The 17,995-nt window shown below is 65.6% G+C and overlaps 1 protein-coding gene across 1 annotated transcript in view; it reads right to left on the bottom strand.

Moving 5' to 3' along the window:
• Positions 1 to 17,995, bottom strand: part of SDK1 (sidekick cell adhesion molecule 1) — a 384,821-nt gene that overhangs the window by 23,137 nt on the left and 343,689 nt on the right. The window contains exons 34-38 of the mRNA XM_039878899.1: positions 16,816 to 16,875; positions 14,877 to 14,978; positions 7,841 to 7,956; positions 5,786 to 5,972; positions 3,857 to 3,994 (exon numbers count right to left, since the gene is read on the bottom strand). Coding sequence (XP_039734833.1) covers positions 3,857 to 3,994; positions 5,786 to 5,972; positions 7,841 to 7,956; positions 14,877 to 14,978; positions 16,816 to 16,875 — 603 coding nt within the window. The remainder of the gene's footprint in view (positions 1 to 3,856; positions 3,995 to 5,785; positions 5,973 to 7,840; positions 7,957 to 14,876; positions 14,979 to 16,815; positions 16,876 to 17,995) is intronic.

Consider the following 17,995-nt stretch of genomic DNA (forward strand, 5'->3'; position numbering starts at 1 on the left):
AACGGCCATTTCTGCCCGGAGAGCCTGACCCTCGCCTCGCCTCGTTCCAGAAAGGGGTTTCCCGGACGCTGACGGGCACGCACTGGGTCCCGCTGGGGAGCCAGCTGTTCTGGATAGCAGCCTCTTTTTGGGGGGAAAGAAAGGCCTTGCTTTTCCCAGGGCAGAAGCAAACTCATGTACAGATTTTGTGCATTTTATCCCATGAGGAGGTAGAGCTGGGCTGGCCTCCCCGACTCAATTATGTCAGAATCTTATTTATTTAGTCAATTTGTAAACCGTATCCTGTACTTCAAAGCCTCAGGGTGTGATCACATAAAATACTACAGTTTAAAACGTTTTAAAAAACATAAAAATAACTCTGCCATAATATTGGATTTCCACGAATGTGGCTCAGCACGGCATGAGGCTTGGTGCTGGGGGTGTGTGTGTGTGCGGGGGAGGGGGGGCGCTCAGTGCTCCCCTTGGACCAGGAGCTGGCCTCTAGTCACACACGGGAGGAGCCCAGGCTGTGTCCTTTGGGGACTACGGGGCCCTCTGGCCCTGCTTGATGCTGCAGTGTCCGTTCCTGCCCTGGACTGGAGTCGGCAGGTGTCCCTCCCCTGCCCACACCTGGGTGAGGAGCCACTTGCGGGTGACGTCACTGTTGTACAAGTGTTTTTTTTTAAGTCTTCACCATACACCCGCCTCCATCTGTCTGACCATATGCATCGTGTCTTCGGCAATCTTCACAAAAGAACCAGTGTCACTATGAGAGTTAACGCAGCTCTGTCCCCAAGTAAAGATGTCCGGTGTGTCCATCACGTTTGCTGTCACGTTCTGGGACTCTCTGGGGTGTGTGGACGCCCTCAGGGTTAGACGCTCGTGGCTCCCTGCTGCAGATCAGGCAGTGACCGGGTGGGGTTGGGTCTCCCCAGGAGACCCCCCACTCAGGAGCCCGACCCCCGCTGGGTGAGGAGGGGCTGGGCCTCTGGGGACAGACAGACGGGGGTGTGGAGACAGCTCAGCCAGGGCTGGACGGGCCGCCAGACCTCTCCCTGCTCCCCTTCCACAGCTCACTGCCAAAGCCAGGACACCCGGGCTGAAGGCCAAGCCCCTCCACAGACAGAGACGATGCTGGTGATGTGACAGACCGTCTTGTTACTCGTGAAAGACACGAAGATGGCTGTGGCTGAAGCGACTCCACCAGCTGTCACGTGACAGAGTGACAGTTCCACGCGTGGCCGCAGCCTGGACTGCTGCTGCCGCTGCCTCTGCGCCGGCCACCGGCACGTTCGGCTGCAGGGACACAGGTCCTCCCCGTGACGTGGCTCTGTCCAGACCACCTGGTCAGAGCCCGCCCCTCTCCGGGGCTCTCGGACTCCGGGCCCTGGGCAGACGTCTTGAGGGCTCCGAGCCCGACGAGTCTGTGCCACGATGAGGGTAAACCCGGCCCCGTGTCGGGGCTGCGGCCGGGGCTTGGGAGGATCGCCTGGCTTGGGGTGAGTGCCAGGTGAACGCTGCCTGCCCGTCAGCAAGCCTGGGGGACCCTGTCTGTGGGGTCACGTGGGCAGCGCACGACGAGCCCGAGACTAAAACGGAACCTCGGAATGGAGCCAACATGGCTGTGACATGAACACGTGGCCACCCTCTTGGCCACCCTCCTGGGAGGAGAGGCGGGGGGGTTGGGGAGCCGCTGCACGAGCCTGTGGGGTTCTGGGGGACCGTGGGCAGAGCGGGGGCGTCGTGGGGCCCACCCAGGCCCCAGTGCGTGTCCCCCGGGAAGATCACGGTGACGGTCCTGCCTGAAGAGCAAGTCCCTTCTGACGACACAGAAGCACCAGCCAGGCCACAGGCCCAGAGGAGCAGGCGGAGCTTCCGGGGGGCTTTGCCCCACGAGCCCGCGGCAGCCGAGTCCGGCCCGCGGAGGAAGTCGCACACTCGAGGAGGCACGGGCGCTCACCGCCGGTGACGAGGAGGGACCAGGACTCGTGGCCACCCTCTCTCGCTGAGCGGCGCTGGTGGGCTGCTCTCCTTGAACCGGTGTCAGGGATCCAGCCTCATGGGTCCCGCATGTGCCTGTGTGCGTGCGTGTGTGCGTGCAAGGAACGGCCGAGCAGTCCCCGGCCCTTCCCGCTGCTGCATGAGCGGGAGCGGCGCATGTCCCCTCTGGGCCACTCCCGGCCTTCTCCCCGCCGTGCCCCGGCCGCCCGGGCCCCAGACCGGAGCTCGGTCCTGCAGAGAATGCGCAGAGCGTGGCCAGGCTAACTCAGGGCCGTGCCGGGCCCTCCTGCCGCTTACAAGCCAGGTCCCCGTGTCGCCTGCACTGCCCACCGACGTCCGCGACGCTTCCCCCCTCACGGCGTCACCCCTCCGGAGCGGATGGCACGGAAGCGCTGGGCCGCGGTGTGCCGAAGCGTCTGCTCCCCCTCACACCGCGCCGGATGACAGCGAACCTTACGGTCAGCGGCCTCTTAGATCTGACGAAACGAAACCCGGAGCCCGCGTGTGCTTCCTCGAGTCCGCTCCTTGCTTTACTTGGACGCACTTCTTTTCAAAGGAAACTTTCGTCACGGCTTTAAACGGCGAGCCGGCCCTTCTACACGTTCGCCCCTGGCTGCTCAACGCGTGTGTTTTTCACAGGCTGTCCGTGCCTGCGACCTGGGGACCTGCCCGGGCTCGACCCCCTTCTCCGGCACCACAGGGCTCGGCCCACCGCGAGCCCCCGGCCAGCACCTCGCGGGGCGAGGGGAGCGGAGAGGGGGACGCGTAAGAAATCGACACAGCACCAGCGACGGCGGGTCACTGCCACGTGCCCCCGGCACCCAGGGGCCTCCGTCCGCCCGGGCCTCCGGGGACGCCGCAGCCACCCCCCCGAAGCGCCCCGCGGTCCACGCCCTGGTTCCGTCGCTGCCCATTTTCAGGCCTCTGTCGTTTCTCCTCTCGGGCTTCTTCACGTTGAAACACGTGCTCTGCTCTCGGAGCACCTGCGATTCTGATCGATCCCGTGAAGTCCGCAGCTAATCGATGCCCCTTCTTTACCTCCCACGGCATTCGACTGAGCTGTTTGGCTGGGGGCACCTGGGAGCACATCACTCGGACCCTGTCACTCGGCTCCCACCGGGGCCCGGCGTGACACGGCCCTGCCTGCAGCAGGAAGGCGCCCCGCACGACCCTCGCTCGTCCAGCTCGTCCAGCTCCGGCCCGGGGAGGACGCCGAGCCCCGCCCCGCTCAGGGCCTCTGTGGGAGCCAGGCTCGCGGGAGGCTCTTCCCCGGGACTTGTGTGTGCCCGGCCCTCCCCGTCACTCAGGCGTCCCTGTGCCCCACGCTCTGCTCCCTGCTCTGTGCTCAGCACGCCGCTCACTCTGACGCTGTGTCCAACTGTGTGCTGCTCCTCACGGGCGAGGGAAGGGAGGGCCCGGACCTTGACGAACGAGTCGGTTAAGGCTGCTGCTGTCCTGCGCTCACAGACCCCAGCACCCAGACCGGCGCGTGGCACACGGCAGGTGCTCCATGACCACTCGTGGGCGAGTGGCTGAACGAGGGGTGGCAGCAGGGACGTGCCTGAGCGCGGCGGGCCATCGGCGCCTCCCCCAGGATGCCATGCACCTGATCGGCCCGCGCTGCCCTCTGTGGTCCCACCCAGGGTCCCGAGGTGGCCCCGTCGGCATCCATGAGTACCGAAGTCTCAGGGGGAAGAGAAGAGGGTCATGGGAATTAAAGAGACTGGGTCAAGGGGTGTACGCGTCCCAGGCCCCTAGATGTTGTGCTGGGATCGGGACTCAGGCCCAGGCCCTGGCCCAGCTTCTGGCCACCAGCCTCGGGCTCCGTGGTCTGTGCAGAGCCGTGCCCTGCGAGGCTGCCCGCCCCGGACCTCACCTTGGACAGGGGCCAGGGGCTCGTACACCACTCGGTAGCCCTGCAGGATGCCGTTGGCGGCCGCCGGCTCCCCCCAGGAAACGTTGAGTGTGGTGGACGTTATTTCTGAGAACGCCAGGAAGCTGGGGGTCCCAGGAGCTGGAGGACAGAACACAAAGAACGTCCACTGAAGCCCTCGCGGGCCATCTGCATACGCGCCTCCGTGAGGAGCAAACGCGTCGTTAGAGGCTGTTTTCAACTCGGTAAACGTCTAAGCGCCATCTGATGAAAAGGAGAGTTATCGATCATCTCTGAACTCTCCAGGATCGATCAGAAACGCAGGCCTTCCCGAGCAGAGCAGAGAAACACACAGGCGCCCCAGAGACGCAGTGACGAAGGCAGGAAAGACACGGACACAGAAAATGAAAAGCAGTCGCTCCGGTTTCTGGAGCGGGTCGGGGGGGCCCCGGTCCTTACGAGGGGCTGGCCCAGTCCTCATGGGGGGGCCCAGTCCTCATGGGGGAGCCCCAGCCGTCATAGGGCGGCCACAGTCCTTGTGAGGTGGCCCAGCCCTTGAGGGGGGCCCCAGTCCTCACGGGGGGCCAGGCCTCACGGTGGGGAGCTGGCTCCCTGATGGCCGAAGACTCTGCCCACCCATCCTCCCCTCCCCCGTGGGTGTGGCGCTGTCAGGGGACGTCCCTCCCAGCCTCGCCTGACAGGCCACGTGGCACTGCCACCTCGGAGTGTCCCGCTTGGCCTGCAGGAAGCGCAGCTGAGGAGCTGTCCTGAGCGGGAGGACGATCGCACGCGCGGAGGCCACGCGCCCGCCGGCCCTGCGCGCCCGCCCCGCCCCCGTGGCCTGGGTAAGGCTGGCTCCCCTCGGTGCTCAGGAAGGACCGCTGAACTGGCACCCGCGTCCCCCTTTCTGTCCCACCTCCAGTGACCTGCCAGGCCCGCAGCGCCCTGACGCGGCCCCTGCCCCTACTCTCTGCCCACAGGGCTGCCCACGTCCTTCCAGCTCAGAGTCCCCACGGCCTGTCTGGGCTGCTGGACGAGGCCCAGAGGAGGTGGTCCTTGCAAGCTGGTCACGCTCACCCATGGGAACAGTGACGCTCAGCATCCCATCCCCAGATGAATCACCTCGGGAGGGCGTTAGCTGGCCGGACACACGACAGGTCAGGTAGCCCTGAATGAGGTGGGCCCTGTCCCTGCTGGCCCCTAACCTCCCTTCTCTGGCCTCAGACCCCCCAGGACCCCCATGGAGCCCCTCGGGCCCCGGGGATCCCGGCCCAGGCCGCCGTCCCTCAGGGTACCTGACAGCTTCACGGCAGGGGCCAGGCCACCAGGAACCCGTGGTGCGCCGGAAGGTGGGTGAGCGCTCGGAACACGCACCGCGCCCTGCGTGAGGCACCGAGGCCACGGGCCCCGCCACCACTGCCAGCACAGCCCATCCACGCTCTCGGACCTGGCCTGGCCACGTGTCTGAGATGGCTGGAGAGCTGTTTCCCAGGGTGGTCTGTGGCCCCCAAACCCAGGGGAGTGACCGACACTGGCCTGGGCTCAACCGCAAGGAGCTCACGGCCCCAGCTCTGAACTGCGCACACTAGCTGGTGACACGGAGAGGAGGTCCCCGAGGGAGCTGGGACGGGCCTTACTGGCTGAGCGAGGCCCAGGTGTGGGCGCAAAGCCCTCTACTCCTGCACCCGGAGGGCTCCAGGGAGAAGCACGCACGGCTCATGTCCGGCTGGCACGTCTCAGCTAGCTCCGGGGCCAGCGAGAGGCCGGGCCCTGGGGACAGCCGTGAGGCAGGCCCGCCGCCTCTCCACGGGCCCCGCTCCGCCGAGGGCCGGCGTAGGGACGGGCGGAGCAGAGAGCTGTGCCCATGGCGGGAACGGGGGCTGCCCTCCGAGCCATGTGCCGCGAGGCCTGGGAACGGCGAGGGGCTCCTACCGGCCTGATGGGTGCGCCCCTGCTGTGGGTCGCTCCGGGGCCCGTCTCCGGCGGCATTGAAGGCCGAGATGCTGACCAGGTAGCGGGTGTGGCTGGTCAGGTTCTTCAGCTTCACCGTGGTCTCCGGCAGGAACAGGACCTTCATTTTCTCCGTTCCGTTCTGGCCGTCCGCCTCCCGGTAGTAGATCTGTTGGAAGGAGCAGGAGGCTGGTGGTGGCCCGTGGGGCGGGGGGGAGGGGGGGACACACGTTCCGTTTCCAGCGGCCAGGAGAGCTGAGCCCGGGAGCAGGGCCCGCACGCGCCCCTGGGTGGGAGGGCGTGGGGAGCCTTCTGCAGAGTCTGGGGTATGAGGTCAGAGCCGGGGTGCAGGGGTCCTAGCTGCCAACGTGCTTCGGGGAGCCGGTGACTCGTGTTTCTGGGCCATCCGTCCAGAGCCTGAGCACTGCCTGACTGGACAGGACGGGCGTCTGACGACGCGAGTGACTCTCCTCAGCTACCGGCAAAGCCCCTTTCCTCCTGCAGAGCTAGCTCTGTGGGCGCCGTCGTTTGTGGCCTGTGGCCTTTGCCACCGGCTTCTGGAGAAAAGGGGGGCCAGCCCCCCCATGCCTGCTGCAGCCCCTGGTCGGAGCCCCCGCTGCCACCCTGAGCTCCCACACTCGGTTCAGGGCTGACGTGGCAGCACGGTGGACGCTGGGACAGACCATGCTGGCCTCGGCACCACTCCTGGACGCCGTTTGCCCTCATGGGTTTCTCTGTGCTCGAGTGTGAGCCTGACGTCCAGGACGGAGGTTTGCAGAGGTCACCAGCACTGTTTCCCTAGACAGCGGGCCGAGAACCGCGGCCCTGAGCAGTGCTGGCCAGGCTGTCCGAAGACCACACCCACCCTTGGGTCCCCCGGCTCCGTGGGCCTTGGCCCCGCCAGGCCACTGGGGCAGCTCGGCCCCGTGTGACTGCTCCGTGGAGGCCGCGAGGCGCCGAGTGCCCGGCCGACTCTCCTGGCCCCTGCTCTCACGCCCCGCATGTGCTGGAGCGTCGCTGTTCCCACTGACCAAACGACCCTCTGCCCTAACGGGCCCTCCTAGCCAGAGACTAACACCCAGGTTCGACGTCTTCATCACTAAGGAGATCAAGGACGTACGTACAACGGGGCCTCGCCACGGGACTCCTTCACCGCGTTAATCACTGTAACAGCCCTGCCACGGAGGAGGGCATCTATTCTCATAAAGCAGCTACAAATATCATTTCTAAATGGACATTTAATTGGCCCAATAGTCATCATGGCGTGTCAGCCCTGAGCATCTGATGACGGATCAACTCAGGCTCCGACGGACCAGATGCCAAATCCGTCCGGGGAAGGATGGGTTTCGTGGACGGCGCTGGGCCGAGTGCCCCAGGACGGTTTCAGGGGGTCTCGGGGGCTTCTGGGCGCCCTGCGCAGTGCGGTCTCAGAGACGGACGGCTCTGAGGAGCCTCCAGCCCCGACAACCCTCCGTCGCCCCGCGCCCTGGCCTGTCTGCTGGCTGCCTTTCTCTCCCTGTCTCTGGAATCGTAACGGTTCAGTGCGCTGGCTCTCAAAGTGGGGTTCCTAGGAGCCCACTCTGGGGGAACTCATTGAAGTGCAAATCTGTGGGCCCCCCTGGGAACCTGTCGAGTCGAGATTACGTAACGCCTGGTGGACCGGAGGGCAGAGCTGGGATGGGGGGCCTGTTCTCTTCGGTGTCAGTGCAGACACTGGGGACCCCGGGGAAGGGGCTGTGGGAGGGGGAAGGGCGCCTGGCCGGGCCTGGGAGGGAGGGGCCCCGGGCACCCACCCGCAGCACCGTGAACCCGGCTCCCTCCCCCCGGCCGAGCGGCCAGGTGGGGCTATGCCCGTGCCAGCCTCAGCACAGCCCGCAGCCCCGCGGGCCGGTGGCGGCCGTGCGTCCGTGGCGCGGAGGGGAAGGACGCGGAGCGGGGGCGGCGGTCTGAGCAGGGCCTGGGCTCCTTCTGGGACTCGGGCCGCTCGTCCCGGCATCGGTGGCCGGGAAGCAAGCACAGGGCGCGAGAGCACATTGCCTTGTAGCCCTGCACGTTCCCGTTCTGGCTCCCGGGGGGCGGCGGGTCCCAGGCGACCTCCAGCTGGCTGGCCGTCAGCGGGTTCACCTGGACGTTCTGCGGGGCCATGGCCGGGGCTGCGAAAAGAGCAGGACAGGAGGGTGGCTGAGGAGGCTGCCGGCGCATGGGGGGCTCGTGACAGACCCGAGACCCTGCCCTGGGCCACCCGGCCCACGTTGGGGACACCGCCGCCCTTCCCGAGTCCCGTTTTTAAACGCGAGACATAAAGTCCGGAGAATGACAAAGAGAACCGCCTGGACCGGCTCCGCCGGCAGAGTGTTTGGAGGCGGCGGCGGCACATGGGCTCGGAATCCACGCGTCCGCGATGCAGCCTCATCCTCCAGATCGGGGAACAGGCTGAACGGCGCCTGTCCGTCTGTGAGGCCCCTGCGGCTTCTAACCGGGGACACGGACCCCGCTTCCTGCCCCCGCCCCTCCACCCAAAGGCGGAAGCTGCCTGACGAGGACACCTGGCCATCGCCTGGGCGCCGGGAGTAACGGGCAGTGCCTGCGCCCGACAGTTCCGGGCGCTCTCGGAGGCGCTCTGCGCTCTGCCTGCTGGGACCCCGGCCCCGGCACGCCCCCCCGAGTCTGTGCCGAAGTCACGCGCTGTCGGGGTCACGCTGCGGGAGACAGTGCCAGCCAGCAGGCCCCTCGCCTGCCGCGGCCCCCGCCTGCGGGCCCAGGGGCGCTGCCTTCCGACTGAGTCTGCTCACAGGCCATAGATGCAGATGACGAAACGGTCACTACAGAGGGACACGGCCAAGCTGACCGGCTCGCTGGGAGGCCTCTCCAGGAGGGAATGACCTTTGCGAGTCACCCTCTACCGGCTTTCTCCTCTCTCCACCCCCAGGCAGAATAAAACAGTAATTAACACCCACTCAGCCTGACACCAACTATTTATTCTGTTCTAACTGTGGGGTGCCGGTCCTCGCTGCCCACCCTAGCGTTAATGGAAATGCGAACGGCCCAGCCAGGTTGTTGTGACAGATGCTTGGCCTCATTATCAGAAATTCTTATTTACCGCTCCATTAAACAACAGAATCACACACAAAAACAACTCAATCAAAACTAACTGGAGGAATTTTAACAGCCACATTAATAATCCAAAACATAAATAAAGTTAATGTCTTTCGCATGTTTGCCATCGGCAACTCTATCGCCAAATTACTGTCGCACAATTAGGATGGGAAAGGCGGAGCGGAGCGTGGCCTCTCCCCAGCGGCAGGTTAGGACCCCCCGCCCCAGAGCTTCCTTCCCAAAGACACCCCAAACCCGGGCCGCGACCCCAAACCCGGGCCGCACCCCAAACCCGGGCCGCGACAGTGGTGACGGTGCCGCTGTGGGAGACGCATGCTCTGGACGTGGGGACCTACGGTCCGGTGGTGTGTGAGTCCCAGGAGGTCCCCGGGACGAGAGCACCCACGCCTCGGCACCGTGACCGCCGCCTGCTGGACAAAGCCCCCTGGCCCCGCCCCTCAGGCCCAGAGGCTGCGCTGAGAGCTCTGTGGTCCCCAAGCTGAGGCTTTGCTGTCCCCACCAGCCGCCCTGTGGCATGGCGCTTCCGTGCCATAAAACACGGCAAGTGGCAAGGACGCCCGACGGTGACGCCAGCGTGGCCCATGGAAACGCAGCGCACATCGGTTTCGAGACCCTTCCAGTCCTGGCAGCTCTGGGTGCCCCCGCCGGCCGGGGCCAGCACTTCTGGACTTTGGGACTTCCGGGACCGCCCTGCCGAGCCCGGCCGGCCGAGTCCTCCTGCCGTGAACCGTGTTCCGTCTGAAACCCACGGGCGTCTGCCATGTCTCTGGCTCTCGCCTTAGCACATTCCGGGCACGGAAAACACACGCGCCAGATCCGGATGCTTTTTAAAAATGCACGACGCTGTGTTGGAGGAGCACTCTACCCAGCGATCTCTGGGGTCTTCCCCGGAAGGCAGAACTCCCGCTGGCTGTTAATTAACGGGAGGGTTAACACGGGACAGCGGGCAGAGAAGCCAGGCGTGTGGGAGGCGGGGACGGATGGGGTGGTTGCCGAGGGGCTGCCGGGCAGGGTGTCCACGAGGTCACTTGGGACGACGGTCGTGGGGGGCCGCCCTGGGCATCCCACACTCGACCGCATTAGGTTCCTCCTGCCGCTTTTCGTAACCCAGCGATCTGTTATTTGGGTAGATTAAGCTTTTAACCGGTAATTTAAATTATTAATGTTTTACTATAATGAAATAAGTATTTCTTTGTGTGGTTTAAAAAATTACGCATTCATCGGTTTACTTTAATTACATCACCATTTCTCTGGTCAAACACTCATTCTGATTTCCTGTCGAAGTAAACAGGAAATAGAATTCTCCAGCGTAATTTACCCACTCAGCAAACTTTGCCATCACGTCTGTTCCTCTAAGCAGGACGCCTGGGGGCAGACGCCAGGTCTGGGTAGTCACGCGGGCCTGAGGACTCCCCTCCACCACACAGGGGTTTGGATGGGCCACAGTGCTTCGGCTCCACGCAGGGAAGCAGGAGGGAGCAGAATCTCAGTAGCCGGCCGAGCCTGAGGCAAAGGCCTCGTTTTGGGCCGGTGCCCAGACCCCGGGGCAGAGGACCGCCCGTGTGCACCCCAGGCCTATGCACCTCGGGCCCGTGCACCCCAGCAGCCGCGCAGCCTCCGGCCCACGCCAGGAGCGCCGTGTCTGAGTGAGCCGGCAGCCGGCACTGTCGTTGCTAACAAAGCCAACAGACAATTCAAAGTGAGATCATACCCGACAGATCGGTGACACGAGGTCACGGGCCACTCTCTCACCTGAAGCCTGTCTCTCCGGAAAGCTCCGGAGTCCTGAAGGCAGGAGCAGGCGGGGGTGGCATCTGTGTGTCGCCTGCTGGGGTCGCAGTGACCCACCTGCGGGACGTGAATGCCACTGCCGAAGACGGAACTGAGGGTGCCGTCCTCACGCCAGGTCACTGGGCACCTGTTCCGAGCCCTCCGCCTGGGCTCACGCTGCCTCACAGCCAGCGGGGTGACGCCGGTCACCACCGCATGGCACGGGCGACAGTCCCAGAGGCACGGCCTGACTTGCCCACGTGACTCAGCGAGTGTGACTGCGACACGCTCCCCCCGGGCGGCCCGGCCCCGAGCAGAGCCCCCTCCCCGCAGAAGGCCGGCGGGCGGGGGTTCAAGGCCACTCGTGGGCTCCCGGAGCAAGCTCCGCGGCCGCCCCTTCCCGTGGGCGCCAAGCCCGGGTCGGTCCTCTCTGCCCCTCACGGCTGAGCCGGAGGAGCGACGACTCCCAGGAAGCCTAACAGGAAAATTCTGGAAACCCTCACAAAATCCGTTTTCAAGAAAACCTCAATGCTCTGTGCTGCAGGCTGCGGAAACCGCAGAGGGGGCCGGTGGGAGAGACTCTCGCTGGCGGTTTTGAGGTCCGGGTGTGGCCCGTGGGACGTGGGACGCCGTCCACCTCTGCGAGGCTGTTCTGTCGTCCGCAGGGTTTCTGAGTGGAGCTACGCCGTTCATCTCGGTGAAGTGGCGAGGCGGGTTCAGCACAGGTGCCGGGGACCCCTGGCAGGGAGTCACGGGGTGGGGGGCACTGGTCCCACGTGGGCGCTGTCCCCCGTGGAGACCGCGTGCTGGCGGGCTCAAGTGTCTGTCTCCCCGTGGCTCCCTCACGAGCGAAGCAGCAGGCGTGAGGCAGGGCCGTCCGCCGCCCACGGCCCGGCTCCCGGGCCCCTCGCCCGAGCGTCCCCGCCCCAGTGTGGGGCTGGGCGCGTGTGACAGTGGCTCCGGACCGGCAGTGTGGCAAGTGTGGTGGCCTCTCCCGCTAGCACTGTCCACCCTGCCACGTGCTCACGCTGAGGACGCCCGCTGCAGAGTGTGACGTGCCCTGTGGAGCTCAGGGACACCAAGTCCAGCCGGCAGCCACGCCAGCGAGCTTACGAGTGGCCTTCCCTGGCCCAGCCTTCGGGGGAGCCGGCAGCCCCCGCTGACCCCCTGGGACAGACCCTAAGCACGGCCCCGACTCCCGCAGATGCCATGAGGTCACAAGGGTGTGCTGTGTTGGGCGGCTACACGGGGCTAACTGGTTACATGGCAACAGCAACGTGGACGTCCATGGGCCCCGCGGGGCGGAGCCAGCTGTCCGATGCACCACCCTCCCACGGTGGCCTGGACCCGGGACAGCCACACATGCCCGCTGGCTCTCGTGGTGGTCAACATGTGCGAACGGCCAGCCGGACCCAGCTCGGTGTGGCGGACGAGGCTGAGGACAAGACCTGAGCCCAGCTCTGGCCTGTTCACGGGCGATGGACCCGCGGGAACGGAATCGGGGCAGCTCGAGGGTGGCGGTGGCTCCGATGACAGGAGCCTCCGGAGCAGGGACAGGGCCGAGCTCACAAGGGCTCTGGTTCTGACGGCGTCTGTGCATGTGGAGGAAACGGAGGGACGAGGGGACCAGCAGCGGCGAGTGTGCCGGTGGCCGGTGCATCGTGTACACGTTGCAGGTTTAAGTTCTCTGGAGACGCCGCAGAGACGCTGTTATGTAGGTGACGTGGGGTTTGCGTGAAGGACGCGGCCTCTGAGCGCTGCACGCGGAGCAGGGGCGCAGGCGGGTGGCAGGTGCGGAAGGTGGGCCGCGTGCCTCGCGGTGGACCCGGTGGCGAAGGCACGCACACCTCTGCACGGTGTCGCTTCCATCCACGCTCCACAGGCCCCGAAGTAGACGGCGAACTCAGCACGGGCACGAAGAGCTTGGCAGGCAGGCGGTGCCGGGCGATACGGGGTCAGAGCGCACCCCAGCCCACTGCCAGCACCCGGTGGGCGGTGTGACCGCCACGCCACCCGCTGCCGTGTGGGTGACCACGTCTGCTTGCCCTGCACAGCTCAGCTGCGACCTGCGGACGGCTGCACGCCCTGCGGGGCGGACGCTGGGGACCCAGCCCCTTCGGGGTGGTGGCTGGGCCATCGCCCTGCCTGGCGTGTGCTCCTCTGGGCTCTGTCCCCCTCAGGGCCTGGCAGGCGCTGTGACGATGGCTTGGTCCACGGCCGGCACAGTACTCCAGAGGTTCCGCGGAGAGTCTGCCCAGGACTCCGACTCCGGGCTCTGTGATGTGTGGGATCCCTTCCGAGCAAAGCATAAGGCACCAGAAGATTCTCCAGCGCCTTCCGCGCTGTTGGAAATAGGTGACTAATAGCATCGTTTATCCACCGGCATTTCCCAGCTCTGTGTCTGATGGAGAAGGTGATCGCGGAGGCCAGGGGGTGGCTCGTGAGTACGCAGGGCAGGAGAGGGACGTGGGGTTGGGGGCCGGACGACGTCCGCATGGCCGGAACGAGGCAGGGCGCGTAACGCTGGCAGCAGAGGGGGGCAGGTTTCATGCTCCCTCTCAGCACAATGGGGCTCCACGGAGGGAGTGACACGGAGCGGGGCCAGGGTGAGGCTCCGGAAGGGTCGCCCTGGCAGGAGCGAGGGGCGTGGGGGGCGGCAAGTCCAGAGGTTCCCGTGGGTCCCGCTGGAGGGCTGGGGCCTCGCTCACACCTGGGCTGGTCCCGCCCCTCCCTCCACTCCAGCCCTGATGAGGCCACACGGGGGCCACTCTCCCCTCTCACCCCACGGGGGGCCGTGCCCGACTGCACTGCCGGCTCAGTATCGGGCACCCCATTTCTCACAGCAACTGTTCTCGTCACTCCCTTTCCGCCCCTGCTCAGCCTCCCATCCCCCGCTGTGCTTGCAGAGAGCTTTAAAATCAACACCCTGCCCCACGGGGGGCTCACGGAGGGGGTCCTGGGATAAGGGATGCTGGCGGGGGCAGCAAAGGGCTCCAACGACACCCTGTAATTCTCACTGGTACAGGTGGGGGGACCGGCAAACTCCGCCTTCTTCGCCCCTAGCTGCCTGGGCTGGGCCGCCACTGACAGGGGGTGCCACCACAGGGGTCCCCAGGCTCAGCTCCTGGGCAGCAGCTCACAGAGCATGAGCCTTAACGGAGCAAAACCACAGGCACCCTGGGGAGAACCGGGGGCCTCAGCCCCAGACTCGGTGCTGCTCTGAGCGGCAGCCGCCCCCTGGGAAGAGGAGACTACTATTCCCACGTGGCGCACAGTAGGCTGCCAACCGACCCCCGTTCGATCGTTGGCGACAGCCTGCATGCCATTCACGCCTGCGCCTACACAGCACTGCTGACCGCACGGCAGGGGACACTGCCCAGGTGCTCGTGCGCCACGCCCCCGTGCTCCGTCCAGAGTTCTCCGGAGACCCCGCCAGTGACCTATGCAGTGGACGGCCGCGTCGGCTCCTCCGCAGACAGCCGCCACTCACTCCCCACGGCACGCATCAGCATCCCTCAAACTCGCTCTGCTCTGCACACTTCCGATGCCACCGAAGGCTCCGGCGCTGGCTGTCTGTCGCCAGGGGGCGCAGCGCCAGTGAGAAGCTCGCGATTTGTTTCTTGTTCCAACCAGCAGTGATGAAAAACTCGGGGTACTCACGAGAAAGGCAGAACCTACATTCTGCAACGAGTTCTGTGTCCTTAAAAAGCAAATCTATAGTTTCAAGAGACTTTTCTGTCTTCTGAGCAACATGTATGCCCGAAGCCACCCAGATGCCTCCCGCAGCGATGGGGCACAGACTGAGACCGCGGTGCTTTCTCGACTCGAGAAGGGGCTGTCCCCAGGAGCCAGGCTGGCGATGGTGCCACGTCCACTGCCGAGGCCCGGGCAGGGGCACAGGTGACAAGGTACAGACCCCCTCCCCGGATACGGAGGCTCCCACACACCCAGACCCCACGCGGCATGAGCACCGCTCGCCTACAGCAGGTCTGATCAACGTGACGGCGGCGGGGGTGAAGCGAACCCCGGGTCTCGGAAGCAACCCCGACTGCGGGACCCGGCTGTCGCCGAGCCTGGCGTCTGGATGCCGCCCCCCCAAACCCCCCCACGCAATCCTGCACGACCCGGAGAGCACCGGGCCGGGCCACGGGCTGCGGCCTCGGCCGGGGGTCGGGACGCGGCTCACCGGCCTCGCCGACGAAGACCTCGACGGGCGTGCTGGCCGGGCTCTCGCCGATGGTGTTGTGGGCCGTGAGGGCCACCTCGTAGCGCCGGTATTTCTTCAGGTCTGCAAGGGGGACGGGGACAGGGTCAGCCTGTGGGGGCCCCTGCCTTACGGACACGGAGACGCGATCCCACAGCGGGGTCTGTGAGGGCCGCCCCTCTGTGACCAGCACACTCCTGCTCCCCTGCGCCCGCTAAGTGGCTGAGCGGCCACGCTGGGAAGCAGACACCCCGGCCTGTGCTCTGGGGAAGGTGGCAGCGGCCCTCGCCCACAGAACCTGGGCTACAGAGGGCGCTCGGGGCTTGCCTTTGCTCTTAAAAGTAAGAGCATCAACGCCACATTTACATATTTCTAGAGGCAAATCAGAGTCCTTTGAGTTTTTAACGAAGATGTCCTGGGAAGCAGTTTCTGAGGCCACGTGTAGAATCACACAGGGCAGGTGGCCAAATGCGAGCAACAGGGCAAAAGCAGCCGACCTTTAGAGCGAACACTCTGGAAAGTTCTCCCACTGGTTAACATTGCTTCATCGGTGGCCTGGCTTTCCTGAGGCCTTGCGTGCGGGTCTGATCACCTAGTGAGTGACACGCCAGCCCCCCCATCTTGCTTCCCCACGAGCTACGAGGTCAGCAGAGGTTCTGTGGATCAGACACCGATGTCCCCCCAGAAACAGGGGCCGGTTTTGCCTGTGTGGCTGAGTGGGGTGCAGCTTCGTACACAGAACCCACCGGAAGAGGCTCCTGGGACCCACAACGACCTGGCTTGTTACTCTCAACCCTGGGGCTCATGTGGCTGCCGAGTCCACAGGACGAGGAGGGGACAAACCAAGGTGGCCGTGGACAAGCTGCGTGGGTGGGCCTGCCTGCCTCGTCCCTCATGACCTACAACTGAAAAGTCTGGAGTGAGAGCCACAAGGGAACCCTCGTCGCTGAGGCCTGGTCTGCATGTAACTCAGCTGCTCCTCGGCGAGGTGATGTGTGTCGTGGGAGACGGGGAAATGGCTGTGAGTGACGGGCTCGGGGTGAGTGAGCGCATGGCTGACGGGGAAGGCCATGTTTACGGCAGCAGCACGGAGTACACAGGATTCGCGTGAATCCCGCCTGGCCGCCCGGGGTGGTGGCAGTGACAAGCCCATGAGAGTGCCCGCGCACAGTAGGGCCTCGTCCTCCCATCCGTTTATCCACTTCCCCTCCGGCGAGGTTGTGGGCCCCCTGCGCTGGAAACCTGTCCCTGGCCGCGAGCCCCCGATGAAGGGGGGACGAAGGATGATGACATGGGGCGGACGCAGTGAGGGAGCAGCACCCCGCGTGAGCAGGGAGGGGGGGCGGGCGCACGGGGTGCAGTGAGCCCCGACTGACAGGCGTCCGCCAGAGAGCAAACGCCGTGGGCTCTGCCTCCCACCGCAGGGCCGGAGGAGTCGGACCCAGAGACGGGGGGCGGCAGCGGGGGCTGGGGAGGGCGGTCAGTGCCTCACGGGCACGGGTCTCAGTCCGGGAAGACGAAAGCTCTGGAGGTGGTGGCGGTGACGGCCGCACGACGATGCGAACGTGCTTGCTGCCCTGGACTGGACACTTGGACACGGCTAAAATGGTGAATTCTATGCTGTGTATATTTTACTACGATTACAAAAGGAGTTAGAAGAGAGACGCCGCCGAAGCCGACTTCCTGTCCCGAACTGGAGGACGGGCCGGTCAGCAACGCCCCCTCCCCACCGTTTCTAGCCGGCTCCTGTCCTGTGTCCCTGGTGGCGCAGGCGTGCTGACACGCAGAGGGGCGGTGTCTGAGGGGAGCTCCAGACGCTGGAGCCATGACCCAAGCTGGCTTTCAGGGTCCCCTGAGAGGCCAGCTGGCCTGGCCCAACCGCTGCTGGCCAGGGCACTGTCACGCCAACGGGGGCACTTACGTGTTAACTCGTACGTCGTCAGCGCGGAGCTGCTGTTCACGGTCCTGAAGCTGCTTTGGGCTGCGGGGTGAGCAGAGCGGACAGGCGGTTAGCACGCAGGGAGCGGGCGCCCCCAGCGCTGTGCTGTGGGAAACGGTGCGCTGGCCGCCACTGGCCACCACCAGCCCCCCAAGGCCACAAAGGCTCTGCTGCCAGCCCCGCCCTTCCTGTCAGATCCTGGGGCGACCGTGCTCTGTGCGCATCAGCCAGGCTCCCTGCCAGGACCGGGGCCCACGTGCTCGCCCTCTCATTCAAAGGACCAAATCAGAATCTGGCACGACAGGGCGCAAAGCCACACCGGAGGAGACGCGGAGACGAGCTTGTCCCTGGGCGGCGGTGGCACCAGACCCCGTGGCCAGCTCATCTGTGCTCTGGGCAGAGGCCTGCTCGGAGGGGCCGAACTGCAGTGAGGGGCGCGGTGGCCGGGCGTCCCCACCCTGCTGCGCCCCAGTCCCTCGACGTCAGTGTCCTGACTTCGCCACAAGGCCCCGGGGGTGCTGACTGCTGTTTGCTACGTGCAAGGGGGTTTGCTGAGGGTGTGGGGACAAACAAGCCCCTCCCCGCCACAGCACCTGTCCCGGCAGGGGGCAGGGCCAGGGTCAGCTGCAGCCCCGCGGGGGGCCGTGCTGGGGCCCAGGTGCCCTCGCGCATGGCCAGGCACATCGAGTCCCGCCGTCGCATGCCCCAGCGAGCTCGAGGCACAGCCTGGAGGCGCGAGGAAGCTGGCAGTCTAGACTTTCTGAAGCCATTCTGTCACTCTGTCCCCGTCACACGATGTCCAGGGGCAAAGAGTGTTTCCTCTGACACCGTTTAGGGGATGTCGGGAAGGGAGGCCCCCTAACTCTCCCTCAGAGAGGAGCGGGGAGAGTCGCAGCCTTCCCACAGGGCCGAAGCCGCCTCCGTGGAACGACCGTGACCGTCATAGCCCAGGCCAGGGGCCACCTGCTGTGATACCGGAGCCTGCGACCGCCTCCCACGGGCTCCCGGCCTCCTCCTGCTCCCAGACACGCTCCCCCGAGGGTGGTGACATGGCCGTCCCCGAAGGGCCTGGCTGCTTCTCCCTCGAGGAAGTCGTGGCACACAGGCCACACGCCTTCCAGCTGCACCCCGGCCTCATGCGGTCGTGTGCTCCCGCCCGCGT

The sequence above is a fragment of the Pteropus medius genome, unplaced genomic scaffold (genome assembly GCF_902729225.1).
Source record: "Pteropus medius unplaced genomic scaffold, Ma_sr-lr_union100, whole genome shotgun sequence".
NCBI classification, from domain to species: Eukaryota; Metazoa; Chordata; class Mammalia; order Chiroptera; family Pteropodidae; genus Pteropus; species Pteropus medius.